A 14,924-nucleotide genomic window follows, 5' to 3' on the forward strand; every position below is an offset into this window, starting at 1 on the left:
AAGTGACATTCTTTCACTTCATTATATATTTGAATTTTATTCTCTTTTGTCTTGGGTCTAGACATCGCCAGCATGTAGGTTAAATGCAGCACGAAACTAAACTTATGATAGATGATAAGGATGATGTATCACATTAATTATTATATAAGCACAAAATTTTATTTTATTTCATTAATATTGTATCTTTGTTATTTATTATTTTTATTGTTGGCTGCTTCGAAAGTACTCTACCCCAGCTCCCAATTTTCCTATCCTTTCTCACTGCACATGGAAAGCTTGACGAAGTGTTTGATTATTGGATTGATTGCTCACGTGGGAGGGTTTTCAAGCCAACAAGCCAGATCCGCACTGAGAGAGACACTGAGGGTGATGTTACTCAAGTGCATGCCAGTTTCGCCTCAAGGTTCTAGGGGACTATCCCCAATCCTATATGTTGTAACGTCCAGACATACTATGATTCTTTGGGCATGCTTCAATTCATAGTGAAAGAAAAACTAATATTTTTATAGACCTAAGCATTATTGATTTGACCAAGGATTCACATAGAGGCTGAATTCATAGTGAAGACAAAACTAAATAACTTATATGCACCCTCTTACTGAGGATGGAGAGGGCATAGTCAATGCCAGGATATCATAGATATATTCAGTTAAATTATTATTGAACTGTCATAATGAGAAATATTATTGCGAATATCCAGCATTGATCATCATTGTTCTTTTTGCAACCCTCATCACTGTTATATTTTTAAAATCATGACAGAATAAAAATATGGATGTGGTTGTGAGTCAAAAAGCATGATATAGGGGAGAGGATCGAGTAGTTGAACACGTTTCAATTGTTGTGATAGTAGTTATTGATTTAATACCAGTACTTGTTGATTTAATATCCATACTTGTTGATTTAATGTCCAATTTTTTGGACAACATTGCACCAATAGTACTGATTTTAAAGTCGTTATTGCTTTGATTACTACCCATAATTGAACTTAGAAGGACGTGTTAGGGTATGCGGCTCATGAAAATCAATTTAGAAGGACGTGTTGTGCTAGTTTTGGGTCCCCTCCTTCTCCTAGAGTGGACCACAATCGATATTATTGGTCTAGATGACCTAGGTTATGTAATATTATATACTTTACTTTCGGCCATCCTAGTTGAGACTTCTAATGAATACCCTTGTATATAAGGATGATCTTAAAAGTATGCGTTAAGGTACTAAAGTATGGATGTGTTTGAAAAGATGTGATGTAGATGCAAATGATATGTAGACAGATTTGATGGAAGAGATGTGCAAAAGCTAGTTGAGAACTTTGATAGTGTTTGATAGTGTTTGAGACTAAATATGGCCTTACAGGCCTTTCTAAATTACTTGTTAAGGAAACAAGAAAAGGAGGTGTGTCAGTGCAAAACTATGTTCCATATTTGTTGGCATTCAACAATGATAGTACCCTCAAGGGATGGCTTCATCTGCATGAGTCTGTGTTAGAAGGCCGCGGTGCCTTTGATAAGGCTTTTGGTATGAGTTTTTGGGACTACGTTGCAAAGAATCCTGAAACAAACAAGACATTCAACGAGGCCATGTCTTGTGACAGTCGTGCTGTCATGTCTAGTGTTGTGAAGATTTATGAGGAGGGATTTAAGAAGATAAATTCTTTAGTCGATGTTGGGGGAGGTTTGGGCTCTGCCTTGTCCAATATTGTGGAGAATTACAAACACATCAGAGGAATTAATTTTGACTTGCCTCATGTCATTGCTTCTGCACCTCCAGTCACTAGTAAGGTTGATCTTGCTCAGTTTAAGTTGTTTAAATGGATGAACAGTTTTATAAGAGTAGATGTGCTATTCTCAAGAACCTCCTAACTCTGTACGCTTAACTAGTCTTAGGTCGTTTTAGTTTTGTTTTAATTACAAATTTAATAATCTTTTTTATATAAATTTGTGAATTTTAAAAATTTGTAATAAATTGTTCTTTTCTCATGTGTATTAAAACATATAATTATGAAAATTTATCGTTCATTAATATAATATTTTGTTTATCAAAATGATAGTAAGTTGATATGGTCTAGTTTTTAACATTATATGAGTACAATAAGCTATTGTGGGTTGGTGTTTAACATTGTAGGAGTACAACATGTGAGTGGCAATATGTTTGAACATATTCCGTCAGCTGATGCAATCTTGATGAAGGTATATAATCTTAGGTTATATTTGTGTCAAATATATAATTTTTAAAGGGTAATTTAAATTCAATTGAAAATGTTATTGCAGTGGGTTTTGCACGATTGGAATGATGATGACTATGTCAGAGTGTTGAAAAGGTGTTATGAGGCTATACCAAAAAATGGAAAAGTCATAATCGTTGATGCCCTTATTGTTGAAGGGAAAAGAGAGGAAGATAACAAAGAAGAACTTCAAAGGGGTGTGGGACTAGAATTTGATATGGGAATGATGCTATTTTGTACTGGTGGAAAGGAGCGATCAAAGATGGAATTTAAACAAATTATTAGCAAAGCTGGTTTCAAAAGCTACACCATCTTCAAATTGCCATCTATTCAAACCATTATTGAAGTTTCCAAAATCTAAATCAGTATAGTTCAATATTTAAGGTTTTGATCAAAACTATATTATTATTATATAAATAAATTACCATCATCATTTCAAGGAATTGTAAATTCATCACTTTTTAAGGGGAGAGACAATTAGTAGCTCTTAGAACTCTTTGGATTGGTTTAGTTTCAAACTACCTTGAGTCACTTGATCTTTCATTGTTGTTTCTCTTCTTCAATTGTTATGTGAGTGTTCTTGGTTGCTTCTAGCCCATGGGTTATTTGTTATATAATGGTCATTATAGTTATACTTTTTATTACTTTTGTATAAGGTTTGGGGTCTTTCAAAACCTCTTTTTATCTTTTATAAAAAAAATCTTTTTAGTTGTGCATATATATATTCCCATATGTTTAGTATAGTCATACTCAACTTTTCAAATTTTTATTGAAAATTCATCATATGATATTTTTTTGTTAAAAAAAGGTAATACCACAATAGTATGTTTTACTTTGTTGTTTAAATGAAGTGTTCTACTTAATATTTTAAACTATATTTTTACTTTCATAGAATTGATAATAATTTTAAGATAATGTCCACTAATAAATTTGGAGATTTATTTGTTTGTGTATATATATCTATAGGTTAGTCATGGCCAAAGGTGTAATTCCTGTTATCTTAAAATCAAAATAAAAAATAATTACAAAACTAATATTGAACTCAAATCATGCAGTTAATCAGATACGACATGCTAGAGGAAAATTCATACATCTGTTCAACCTTGATGTGAGAAAACAAATCACCATATTATCCTATAAACCAACCAAAAGTTCCTTAGAAATTTAGGTCTAGCCCTTCACCAACGCCTATTTCACAGACATCCTCTTAGCAGACGCTACATCAAAGATCCTTGCAATGAGGGCGAAATCAAGGAAAACCTCCATTCCATTTATCTCTTCCATGATTGGGTGTTTCACCCTGTCAGGAAACTTCTCTGATGAGGTCTGCCCCATAGTCTGAATGGGATTATTAAGCCGATAGGCTTTTAGTGGGCAAAAGCCGCCGAAAATTTTCAAGACATTCCAGCTCGGCAAGTGGCGTTCGTCCTCTGGTGCGTGCGTGTATCCTCTTTCCTCCGGCGTGTGCGTGTATCCTCTTTCCTCCGATGCGTGTGTGTATTCTCTCCGTGCATGCGTGTATCCTCTTTGTGCGTGCAGTCTATTTCCCAAGGGACGCTGTCTTTAATGATATCTTTAATGATTTTATCCTCGAGGCTATGCACGAATGTCGACATTCTTTATGCGTGTTTGCAACCCTAAAATATTGTTTGTTTTGTTGTTGCCGCCAATATTTCGCTATGGAAATGTTCGCATAGATTGTTGGGTTTTGTTCGAATATTTCGCTCTACAATTTTCACTCTGGAAATGTTCGCATAGATTGTTGGCCTTTGTTCGAATATTTTTCTCTGCAAATGTTCGCATAGATTGTTGGGTTTTGTTCTCGTTTTGACTATTTTGTGACTATTTTACTGGGCTTCCTTCTAAGCTTGACACCATTAATGGTTTGAAGTTGCAAGGTAAGGTTCCATTTTTTTAAAATATGTTTTTATTTTGTATTCCATTTTTTTTATAGCCTGTTTATTTTGTGCTTTCATATGTTGTTGGCAATATTTCGCTCTGCAATTTTCGCTCTGGAAATGTTCGCATAGATTGTTGGGTTTTTTTCGAATATCTCACTCTGCAATTTTCGCTCTGGAAATGTTCGCATAGATTGTTGGGTTTTGTTCAAATATTTCGCTCTACAAATGTTCGCATAGATTGTTGGGTTTTGTTCTCGTTTTGACTGTTTTGTTGGTTACGTTTGGTTCTTGTTGTGACTATTTTACTAGGCTTCCTTTTGAGCTTGACACTGTAAATGGTTTGAAATTGTAAAGTAAGGTTTCATTTTTTTTAAATATGTTTTTCTTTTGTATTCCATTTTGTTTATAGCCTGTTTATTTTGTGCTTCCGTGTGCTTGCAGGGTTTCTCCTTTATTTCTGTTGCTTAACTATTTGTGGGCGTCGCTTCTTCCAGTTTACAAGCAATTTTTGAGGTTGTTTTGTGAGTTTGAAGCCGTGAAAGGTTTGAATTTGCAAGGTAGATTTTTTCATTATTTGTTTTCTTTTTCCTTTTGTAATGCATTTTACTTATTTTTTCCTTTTGTGTGCTTACAGGATTGTCGGTTTGTTTATGTTCTTTAACTATTTGTGGGCGTGGCTACTTGTACTTTGGAAGCCATTTTCAAGGCTGGTTTGTGACTTTCACGGCATGCATGCTTTCAATTTGCAACATAAGTTTCGCCGATTGCATTGTTTTATTGTTGTAAGCCTTATTTCACTCTACAATTTTTTTGCATGGGTTTGTATGTAGTTGTGCAGTTAGGTTTTGTTCTGGTTGTGTCTATTTTATTTGGCTCCTTTATGAGCTTTATGCCTTGAATGCTTTGATGTACTTGCAGGGTTGTTTGTTTGTTTATGTTATTTAACTGTTTATGGCCGTGACTATTAAAATTTCAAGGTAAGTTCCCGTTTTATTTAGATTCTTTATGCGCCCTTGGAACCCTAAAATATAATTGGTTTTGTTGTTGTTGGCAATGTTTCGGTCTACAAATGTTCGCATAAGGTTGCATATAGGCATCGGCCATGAATGGTTTGAATTCTTAAGGTAAGCATTGATTTTATTAAAAAAAATTTGGGTTTTGTAATGCTTTTTTATTATAGTCTGCTTATTTCCTCATTGGCTCTACTTGCAGGGGTGTTACTTTGTCTATGTTATTTAACTATTTGTGGGCATGACTACTTCTAGTTTGCTAGGCAATTTCACATTGCTTTGGATATAGTTGTTGACTTAGGTTTGTTGTCACTCTGAGTGAATGATTTGAATTTGCAAGGTAAGTACTAGTTTTGGTTAGATTCTTTTTTGTTTTGTAATGCATTTTTCTATACTCTGGTTATTTCTCGGTTTGGTGTAGTTGCAAGGTTGCTACTTTGTGCCTTTTGTTGTAGGTTAAAAGGGTTTTAGTTTGGTTTTGCTATTTGCAGATATTTATTCATTTAAGTTTATTACTTTGTTTTAATCTTTTCGTGCCCGGTTATGTGCACCAATGCGGACTGTTTTATTGGGCTTGTTTCTGAGGTTGTCGGCGTTAATGGTTTTACAATGCCAGGTACTTGTTTATTTTGTTTTTAAAGTTTTGAAAATTTGTAATGCATTATTTGATACTGTCCTTATTTTTGGGTATGTTGTGCTTGCAGGATTGTTACTTTGGTTATTTTATTTAAGTGTTTGTGGATGTGATTACTTTCAGTCTGCATCGTCTCTATTTACTTTGACAGGTATTTAAGTTTTGACCATTCTGTTACTAATGAAATTCTGGCTTATGTTAGAAGTGTTTTAGTTTGATGGTTAGATCCCTAAAATCTAATTTCTTTTTCTATTGTCAAGAATATTTTCCTTTGGTCATCTCCATGCATGTGCTCTATTTCTCAAATAACATTGTCTTTAATGATTTTGTTCCCAAGGCTGTGCATGATTGTCGACGTTCGTTATGTGTGCAAAGATTAAGAAATTGTTAGAGTACGTATATATATATATATATATATATATATATATATATATATATATATATATATATATATATATATATATATATATATATATATATATATATATATATATATATATACATGTGTATATAGGTTTTATTAAATCTCTATTTTAATAGCTCCATTATAAAGTGTGTAAGATTTGTCGATACAAGACTACACTGTAGTCTGAATGTAGTCACGTCCACAAATAGTTAAAAAACATAAACAAACTGTATATATATATATATATATATATATATATATATATATATATATATATATATATATATATATATATATATATATATATATATATATATATATATATATATATATATATATATATATATATATATATTAGAACACATTGAAGTATTGATATATGTATATGTGCATACACATATGCACATATATATACATAAATGTATGTGTAGGCATCTATACATGTATATCAATACACACATGTATGCATATATATATGCATGTATGTACATATAGACATGTGCGTATGTATATGTACATAAAGTACTCTATGTTGTAGTTTGAAAGTAGTCACGTCCACAAATAGTTAAATAACATAAACAAAGTAGCAAGCTTGCAAGAATAAAGGAATTTTTATAGTGTGAATACTTTTATATAAATCTATATATATATACACATGTATGTATGTCTATACAAATGCAATTATATATATACATGTTCATATATATACACATGATGTACACATATATATATCAATTTATCTTATTGAATAAAAGTCTTCATATGCACAGAGTAGTAAATACTCATAGCTAAAAGAAAACCTAAGTCGACAACTAAATAAAAAATTACAAAAAAATTTACAGAGCAAAATACTTACATCAAGACAACCTTGCAAGCAGATGAAAGGAGAAAATAAGCACACCATCCTTATTTAAATAAAATGGAACCTTACCTTGCAACTTCAAACCATTAACGATGTCAAGCTCACAAGGAAGCCCAGTAAAATAGTGACAACGAGAACCAAACGTAACTAGCAAAACAGTCACAATGAGAACAAAACCCAACAATCTATGCGTGTTAGGTCCCGGAGACAACTGAGAGGGGGGGGGGGTGAATCAGTTGTCTAATAAATTCAAACCAAAAACTAATTAACCAACTTAATGCTTAATACCGATAAACTAGTTAAGTATGCTAGTAGACAATGTTAACAGTAAATTGCTATACTGGTAAGGATTAATGCATGAAACATAAACATAAAGTCATCCACAACACATGACACCAATATTTGTACATGGAAACCCTGTAAGGGGAAAAACCATGGTGGGAAACCTTACCCACAATCAGATGATACTACTGCAGATAGTAAGTGTAGAAAAAGGGGTCTGCACATGCAGAAAGGCCAACAGCCTAGAGCTCACTGCTCAATCACAAATGGGAGTCACAGTGACTGCATTTGGATGGTTAAATCCAATAAGAATGTACTACACAAAATAGCATCTTCATATGCTGGATTCAGTACCGGTGTAATGCTGATATGCTTCTACAAAAACCTAACTTCACCTTCAAATGATGTCTTTGTGTATACCTCTCCTTGATCTCGCATATACCTTCACACAATTTTTTTTTCGCATTCCACACTTGATCTTACAAATAAGATCTTACATTTATACCATACCCTAAGACCAATTTTAGTAGGTCGGCTCTACAAGATATTACAATAAAGACATTTTACAATTAATATAATATCCAATGCAATAACCGATTGAACATGTTAGCTTAATGCATTTACAACAATAATAAATCATCTCCATAGCATGCCATGCTGATCTGGAAAAGACAAACCTGCCGGTGTAACCCTAGATAACCTAGACCTATTTGCCGATAAAAGAAAATATGCAAATATGAATATACCAATGATTATTTCTTCAAAATAAAGTGGCCACATGATGTCTTCGATATTACCAAGTGTCTTCCATATCATTCCACATACCGGTGAACAATATATCCTGTCGGTGAACCATATACCTGCAACTGTTGCACAATTTACTGCTTGTCGGTGAATGTTGCTGGATCTCCAAAGTAAGTGTATTTAGTAGGTGTTGACATCAATGACAAAACCATACCAAAATACCAACAATGCAAACATTTCAAGAGTGAAAATTGCAGAGCGAAATATTGGCAACAACAACAAAACAAATTCTATTTTAAGGTTGCAAACACCCATAAAGAATGTCAACATTCATGCACAGCCTCGAGGACAAAATAATTAAAGACAGCATCCCTTGGGAAATAGAGCATAAAACAGTCACAACGAGAACAAAAGCTAATAACCTAATGTGGAAATTTCCAGAGCAAAAAATGCAGAGCAAAATATTGTTGACAACAACAAAACAAATTAGATTTTAAGGTTGCAACCAGCCATAGAGAACATCGACTTTCATGCACAGCCTTGAGATGAGATCAATAAAGATAGCATCGCTTTGCCAACAGAGCCCACGCACGAAGATGATCGCAAGACAATATTAGTTGACAAAATATTTGGTCAAGGTAACACAAATTAGATAACTGACTTTGTGCACATGAAGGCTTTTAATCTCCAAGATAAATAACCACTAAGAAATGTTCCATATTTAGAACATTAATATATTGTAATTGATGTCTATAATTCTGATTTTGTGACAACTGTAAAATTGAATACTCATGTTGCACACTGAAAGCATTCATGCCTGTACTTAAATATGTATCCATGTATACATATAGATATATATGTATATCGAGGACAAAATCATTAAAGCCATCATTAAAGACAACATCCGTTGGGAAACATAGCATAAAACAGTCACAATGAGAACAAAAGCTAATAACCTTATGTGGAAATTTGCAGAGCAAAATATTGTTGACAACAACAAAACAAATTAGATTTTAAGGTTGCAACCAGCCATAGAGAATGTCGACTTTCATGCACAGCCTTGAGATGAAATCATTAAAGATAGCATTGCTTTGCCAACAGAGCCCACGTATGGAGATGACCGCAAAACAATGTTGGTTGACAAAATATTTGGTCAGGGTAACACAAATTAGATAATTGACTTTGTGCAAATGAAGGCTTTTAATCTCCAAGATAAATAACCACTAAGAAATGTTCCATATTTAGAACATTAATATATTGTAATTGATGTCTATAATTCTGATTTTGTGACAACTGTAAAATTGAATACATACATTGCACACTGAAAGCATTCATGCCCATACTTAAATATGTATCCATGTATACATATAGATATATATGTATATCAAGGACAAAATCATTAAAGCCATCATTAAAGATAGCATCCCTTGGGAAACAGAGCATAAAACAGTCACAATGAGAACAAAAGCTAATAACCTTATGTCGAAATTTGCAGAGCAAAAAATGCAGAGAAAAATATTGTTGACAACAACAAAACAAATTAGATTTTAAGGTTGCAACCAGCCATAGAGAACGTTGACTTTCATGCACAGCCTTGAGATGAAATCATTAAAGATAGCATTGCTTTGCTAACAGAGCCCACACATGGAGATGACCGCAAAACAACGTTGGTTGACAAAATATTTGGTCACGGTAACACAAATCAGATAACTGACTTTGTGCACATGAAGGCTTTTAATCTCCAAGATAAATAACCACTAAGAAATGTTCCATATTTAGAACATTAATATATTGTAATTGATGTCTATAATTCTGATTTTGTGACAACTGTAAAATTGAATACTTACGTTGCACATTGAAAGCATTCATGCCCATACTTAAATATGTATACATCTATGTACACTAATATACACATGTATACCTATATATATACACATATTCTAAAATAAATGCAACTAAGCTCTTCTCTTCCAGAGTGAAAGCTATGTAAGTTGACTCATTAGACAATTTACAAAACTGAATGTGTTGCCCTAATTATTACAAGTTTTAAGAGTTAGTTAATAGTAAATTCATTTTGATTCACAAAAAAAAATGTGATCTACTTAAAGATTTTATGTATTATTCTTGTATGTTCACTTTTTCTAGTAATGCGTTTCCACTCTGTCATTCAAACAAAAAATAGCCATAGTAACACTATCAAATTTCAACAATGGAAACAAGTTTGAAAGCAATAGAGGACATCAACACTATAATTGAAAGCATGTTGCAAGAAAGAAACAAGTTAAAGAGTAACCTCAAAAAGATCATTGCCCACTATGAACATAAATCGCCAAAGCAAACAACAGTCAATCTCTCTACATCTTCTGCTGCTATAACAACCATACATAGTATTGAAGTAGCACCTTTTCCAATACCAAGTACTGAACAATTAGTTGATCCAACGGTTATTTTCACATTGGCAGACAAAGTATTTAAATGGAGTGATAACGAGCTTGGATGGGTTGCTTGGGTTGATCCTATGTTGTTGTAATTATTCAATCTTTGAAAAGTTACATTCATATTTTGGTTAACATTCGGAACAGATAGACGCATCCCATATTTTCAAAGATCTTTGATCAGATAAACTCATATTTTGTTAATATGCTCTCAAATATATAAATCATTATGTCATATTTAATGTTTTTTGAGCTTATCAACATATGACCAATTATCGCTTTCAATGCATGTTTCAATCACATTATGATCAATTCATTAGCATTTGAAACAAAAAATAAACTATAACAACGTTACTCTATGCTCAGTTAATTTTACTCTACTTGTGCTTATATACCTTTGATAAGCTTACATCATGTTGTGATTGTATTCTGATATAAGAACTACAATTCATCATGCTTATAAATTACTTTTAATTCTCAAAAGGTATATATGAACAATGGCATCTTCCGCAGCTACCTCTAAATCCATAGAGTACTCCACTATTGATAATTTGGTAAGCTAAATTATCAAAAAATTTCAATATAGAAAGTTTTTTTGCTATTTTTTTGGACAGAACATCGCTCTTTTCCATACCATCCTTTTCATTACCACATGCATTCCTTTTTCATAGCATAGTACAATAGTAGATGCATACTCTATACATAACACAGCTTGATTACATAGTTTACTAAAACAATCTTTACATTAACAAGTAAGGAAATATATGAGCTAGTTGCCATTAAAATTAAATCCTCTATATTCATATTATTTTTTGTAGGCAAAAAACCAAGAGTATGTCCCTACCCCTTTTGCAATTCAATCTATCAATGCTGGGATGACCTTCCTTCAACATTGCTACAAGTTTTTGTTGGCATATGGAAACTTCAATGAGACATTGTGTGTGATTGAAGGTTTTGTCATTGATGGAACCTTGCAATCCTATGGCACCGGCAAGACATCATACCGGCAAAGCATTACACAAGCATCAACAAGATCACTCTACACCAGCACCAGTATCGGCACAGAAGAAAAGATGTATACCGGCATAAAGGCCGACAAGATTTTTGATATGTAATATTTTGTTTATTATTGTAAGCTGACTTGGCAAATTGTAAAATGACTCTTGTATATAAAGGAGATCATTGTAGACATTTAGAGAGGTAAGGTAGTGAGCATAAAAGAAAATTATTAGGCAGACCTAATGTGCAAATTATAGGTCAAGGGTATATGTCAAGAACAGAGTTAGAACTAGTACTAAATCTCGCATTGGAGATGCTATTGTAAAGCAGTACAGATCTTTGGATTAGTATAATCCTCATTGTAAGTCAGTGTGACTTCTCATTGAGCAGTGAGCTCTAGGCAGTTGGCCTTCCTGCATGTGTAGGCCCCTACTGTAAGTAATATTCTCTTATTGGCCAGTGAGTGAATATTGTGGGTCACAAATCCCACCGAGGTTTTTCCCACACCGGGTTTCCTCGTTAAACATCTTGTGTTATGGTGTTCTTTTCATGTGGATGTTTCTAATTCTGTTTATTGTATTAATTCTTGCATACCAGTATACTGCTATTTTATGTTCTACATGTTTTAACTTAAGAAATTATTATCACCGGTTAGATACTATTTCACCCCCCCCTTTCAGTATCTGTGGGAATCCTAACAGTTTTGTCATTTCAAAAAATCCAGAACAGCACACATGATACTAACAGACATAAATTAGTATTATCTAATGGCACATACATGCAGTCGGCAATCTTGCCTTCTAAATATGCTACTATGATAGATTCAGATATTCTAAAAATAGGCACAATAGTCCAGTTATTGAGTTATACATGTCGATACATATGGAATACAAGGTAGGAAATCAACTATGATTATTAAATACAATATGTTCACATTTTTTTAAAATTCGTTTATGTATAATTAATAGTAATTTAAGAAGAAGTCTTTTGTTTTCACAGGACTATTGTAATACTTAATCTGGAAGTGAAACAAACTGATTGCCCATTCTTTGGTAAACCAGAATATCTATTCAAAGAACAACAACTAGAAATTATGTCTGAGGACAGACCATCAACATCTAAATGATCTCTTTAGTTTGCAACTGAATTGCCATCCCCACAAACAACAACTTCTGAAAATATAAGCCCTATCAAAACTTTGAATCCATACCAAAATAAATGGACTATCAAAGGGAGAGTTACTCATAAACAGCCTATTAAGGCATATAGCACAGCAACCAAAAATGGCCATGTGTTTAGCTTTGATATTGTTGATTGTGACAATTCTGAAATTAGAATTACATGCTTTGATGAGATAGCTAAGTTACACTCTAACCATGTGGACATAGGTTCACATTATATTATTTCAAAAGGATCTGTTAAGGAGGCAAATGCAAGGTACAACAACCTAAACAGCCATTTAGAAATCACCTTGTCTGATACATCCATACTAAAACGTTGCACCAATGAAGAACAACCAGATCAACAAAGTCCTCCTTTCACGCCCATTAGTGAATTGTTTCATCTAACAAATAACACGATGGTTGACATAATTGGTCTTGTTCTATATGTTGGAGATATCATTCCTATACATAGGAAAGATGGCAGTCAAACACAAAAATGTGTGGTGAAAATTAATGATCTATCTAGTTCAACAATTGACATCAACTTATGGGGTCCAATGGTAGAACAAAAGGGCCTGGAAGTGAAAATATGTTGACCAATGATAGTGTGGTTATCCTTGCTTTGCGTAATGCTCGTGTTGGCTATTTCAATGGGAAGCTTATAAACATAACAGCTACAACAACATTACATATTAACCCAAGTTTTCCAGAAGCAGAGCTTCTAAAATTAAAAGGAAAGGACCCTTTGCTTGTTGTACCCTTTATTGCAGAAACTATCCACATAGATGGAAAATATACTAGAATGACAATTTCTTCAATCTGTGAGCGGATGAGCGTCAAACTAGAAACAATTCAGACAACATTGCTAGCTATTCTGCACTTTGTGAACGTCAATGATCAAAATTTCTATTACACAGCTTGCCCACTAATAGTCAATGGAAGGCCTCGCAAGAAAAAATGTACACAGCATGCTGATGATTCTTGGTTCTGCTCTAGATCTCAAATGACTATGCAAGACTATAATTATAGTTACCTCTTGCCTCTAAAGTTGCAAGATGCCATAGGTACTCTATGGGCCAGTGCATTTGATGAGGGTGGCATTCACTTGCTACACAAAATTGCAAAATAGCTCTATGCACTACAAAACGATCCAACAACAACAGAGACACCTTCCTCAGTGATCAAGAGACTACTATCACGTTACTATTCATTCACAGTGTTGGTTTCTACTAAGACATATAATTCAGAATCAAAGATGAAAATGACAGTCAATAAAGTTGCTCCTGTTGACTTCAAAGTTGAATGCCATGCACTACTTGCAGAAACTGGCTACCTAAGTACAGAGAGTTAGAATTATAACGCATCTTTTCTAATTATTAAACTTTGCAGTTTACAATACAATTATACTATTAGCTAATTTTCATATTTAATACTTTTACATATACAAAGAATTATGTTTTACAAAGACAAGGGTGCTTCTATAAATATCTATATGGACATTTCTTACATCTACCAATTATCTATTTGGAAGTTTTTCGTCTTGACATAAGTTATTTTCAGTCATAGTCATTACTTTTAAATGTGTTGACACTATGTGGTTTGCAAATAAAATATACATATATGCACATATATTGTTCTTTTTCTGGTCTTATACCTATCTGTATAACAATATAGTACATAACTATATATAAGTATTCATAGTTATAGTATTTTCGATATATACGTGTAGTTATATATGTGCATATGTTCATATACAAAACTTTGAATTTTTAAATTATATGTATATGTACATGTGTATATGTGTACATACATCTGTATGTATCAGAATTTACTATAATTGTGCATACCTATATTACAATCATGCTTTTAAAAACACAAAACAACTAAGAACAACAAACAATTATACATATATACACTGATATATATATATATATATATATATACTATTATTATTCATAGTGTTATTTTTTGTGATATATACATGGGTAGTTATATATGTGCATATGTTTGTATGCGACACTTCAAATATTTAATTCATATGTGTATATACATGTGTATATGTATACATACATGTGTATGTATCAAAAATTACTATATCTATGCATACCTATATGATACTGCTACCTTTTGAAAAACCAAGATGCTAACAATAGCATATTTACGTAGTACAGGACTACAAAGTCAATTTATGACTTTCCACAACCCATAGATTTCAAGTAAAGCCAATTAAAAAGATATATAAAAAGGTGTACATATAAGTTGAGCCA

The 14,924-nt window shown here is 32.8% G+C and overlaps 1 protein-coding gene across 1 annotated transcript; it reads left to right on the forward strand.

Moving 5' to 3' along the window:
* Positions 1–1,165: 1,165 nt before the first annotated feature.
* LOC131067874 ((R,S)-reticuline 7-O-methyltransferase-like) lies at positions 1,166–2,582 on the forward strand. The gene is made up of 4 exons (XM_059222122.1): positions 1,166–1,199; positions 1,327–1,773; positions 2,122–2,186; positions 2,268–2,582. The coding sequence occupies exons 1-4, from the start codon at positions 1,166–1,168 to the stop codon at positions 2,580–2,582; spliced, it is 861 nt and encodes a 286-aa protein (XP_059078105.1).
* The last annotated feature ends 12,342 nt before the right edge of the window (positions 2,583–14,924 follow it).

This window comes from Cryptomeria japonica, chromosome 6 (genome assembly GCF_030272615.1).
Source record: "Cryptomeria japonica chromosome 6, Sugi_1.0, whole genome shotgun sequence".
Lineage (NCBI taxonomy): Eukaryota > Viridiplantae > Streptophyta > Pinopsida > Cupressales > Cupressaceae > Cryptomeria > Cryptomeria japonica.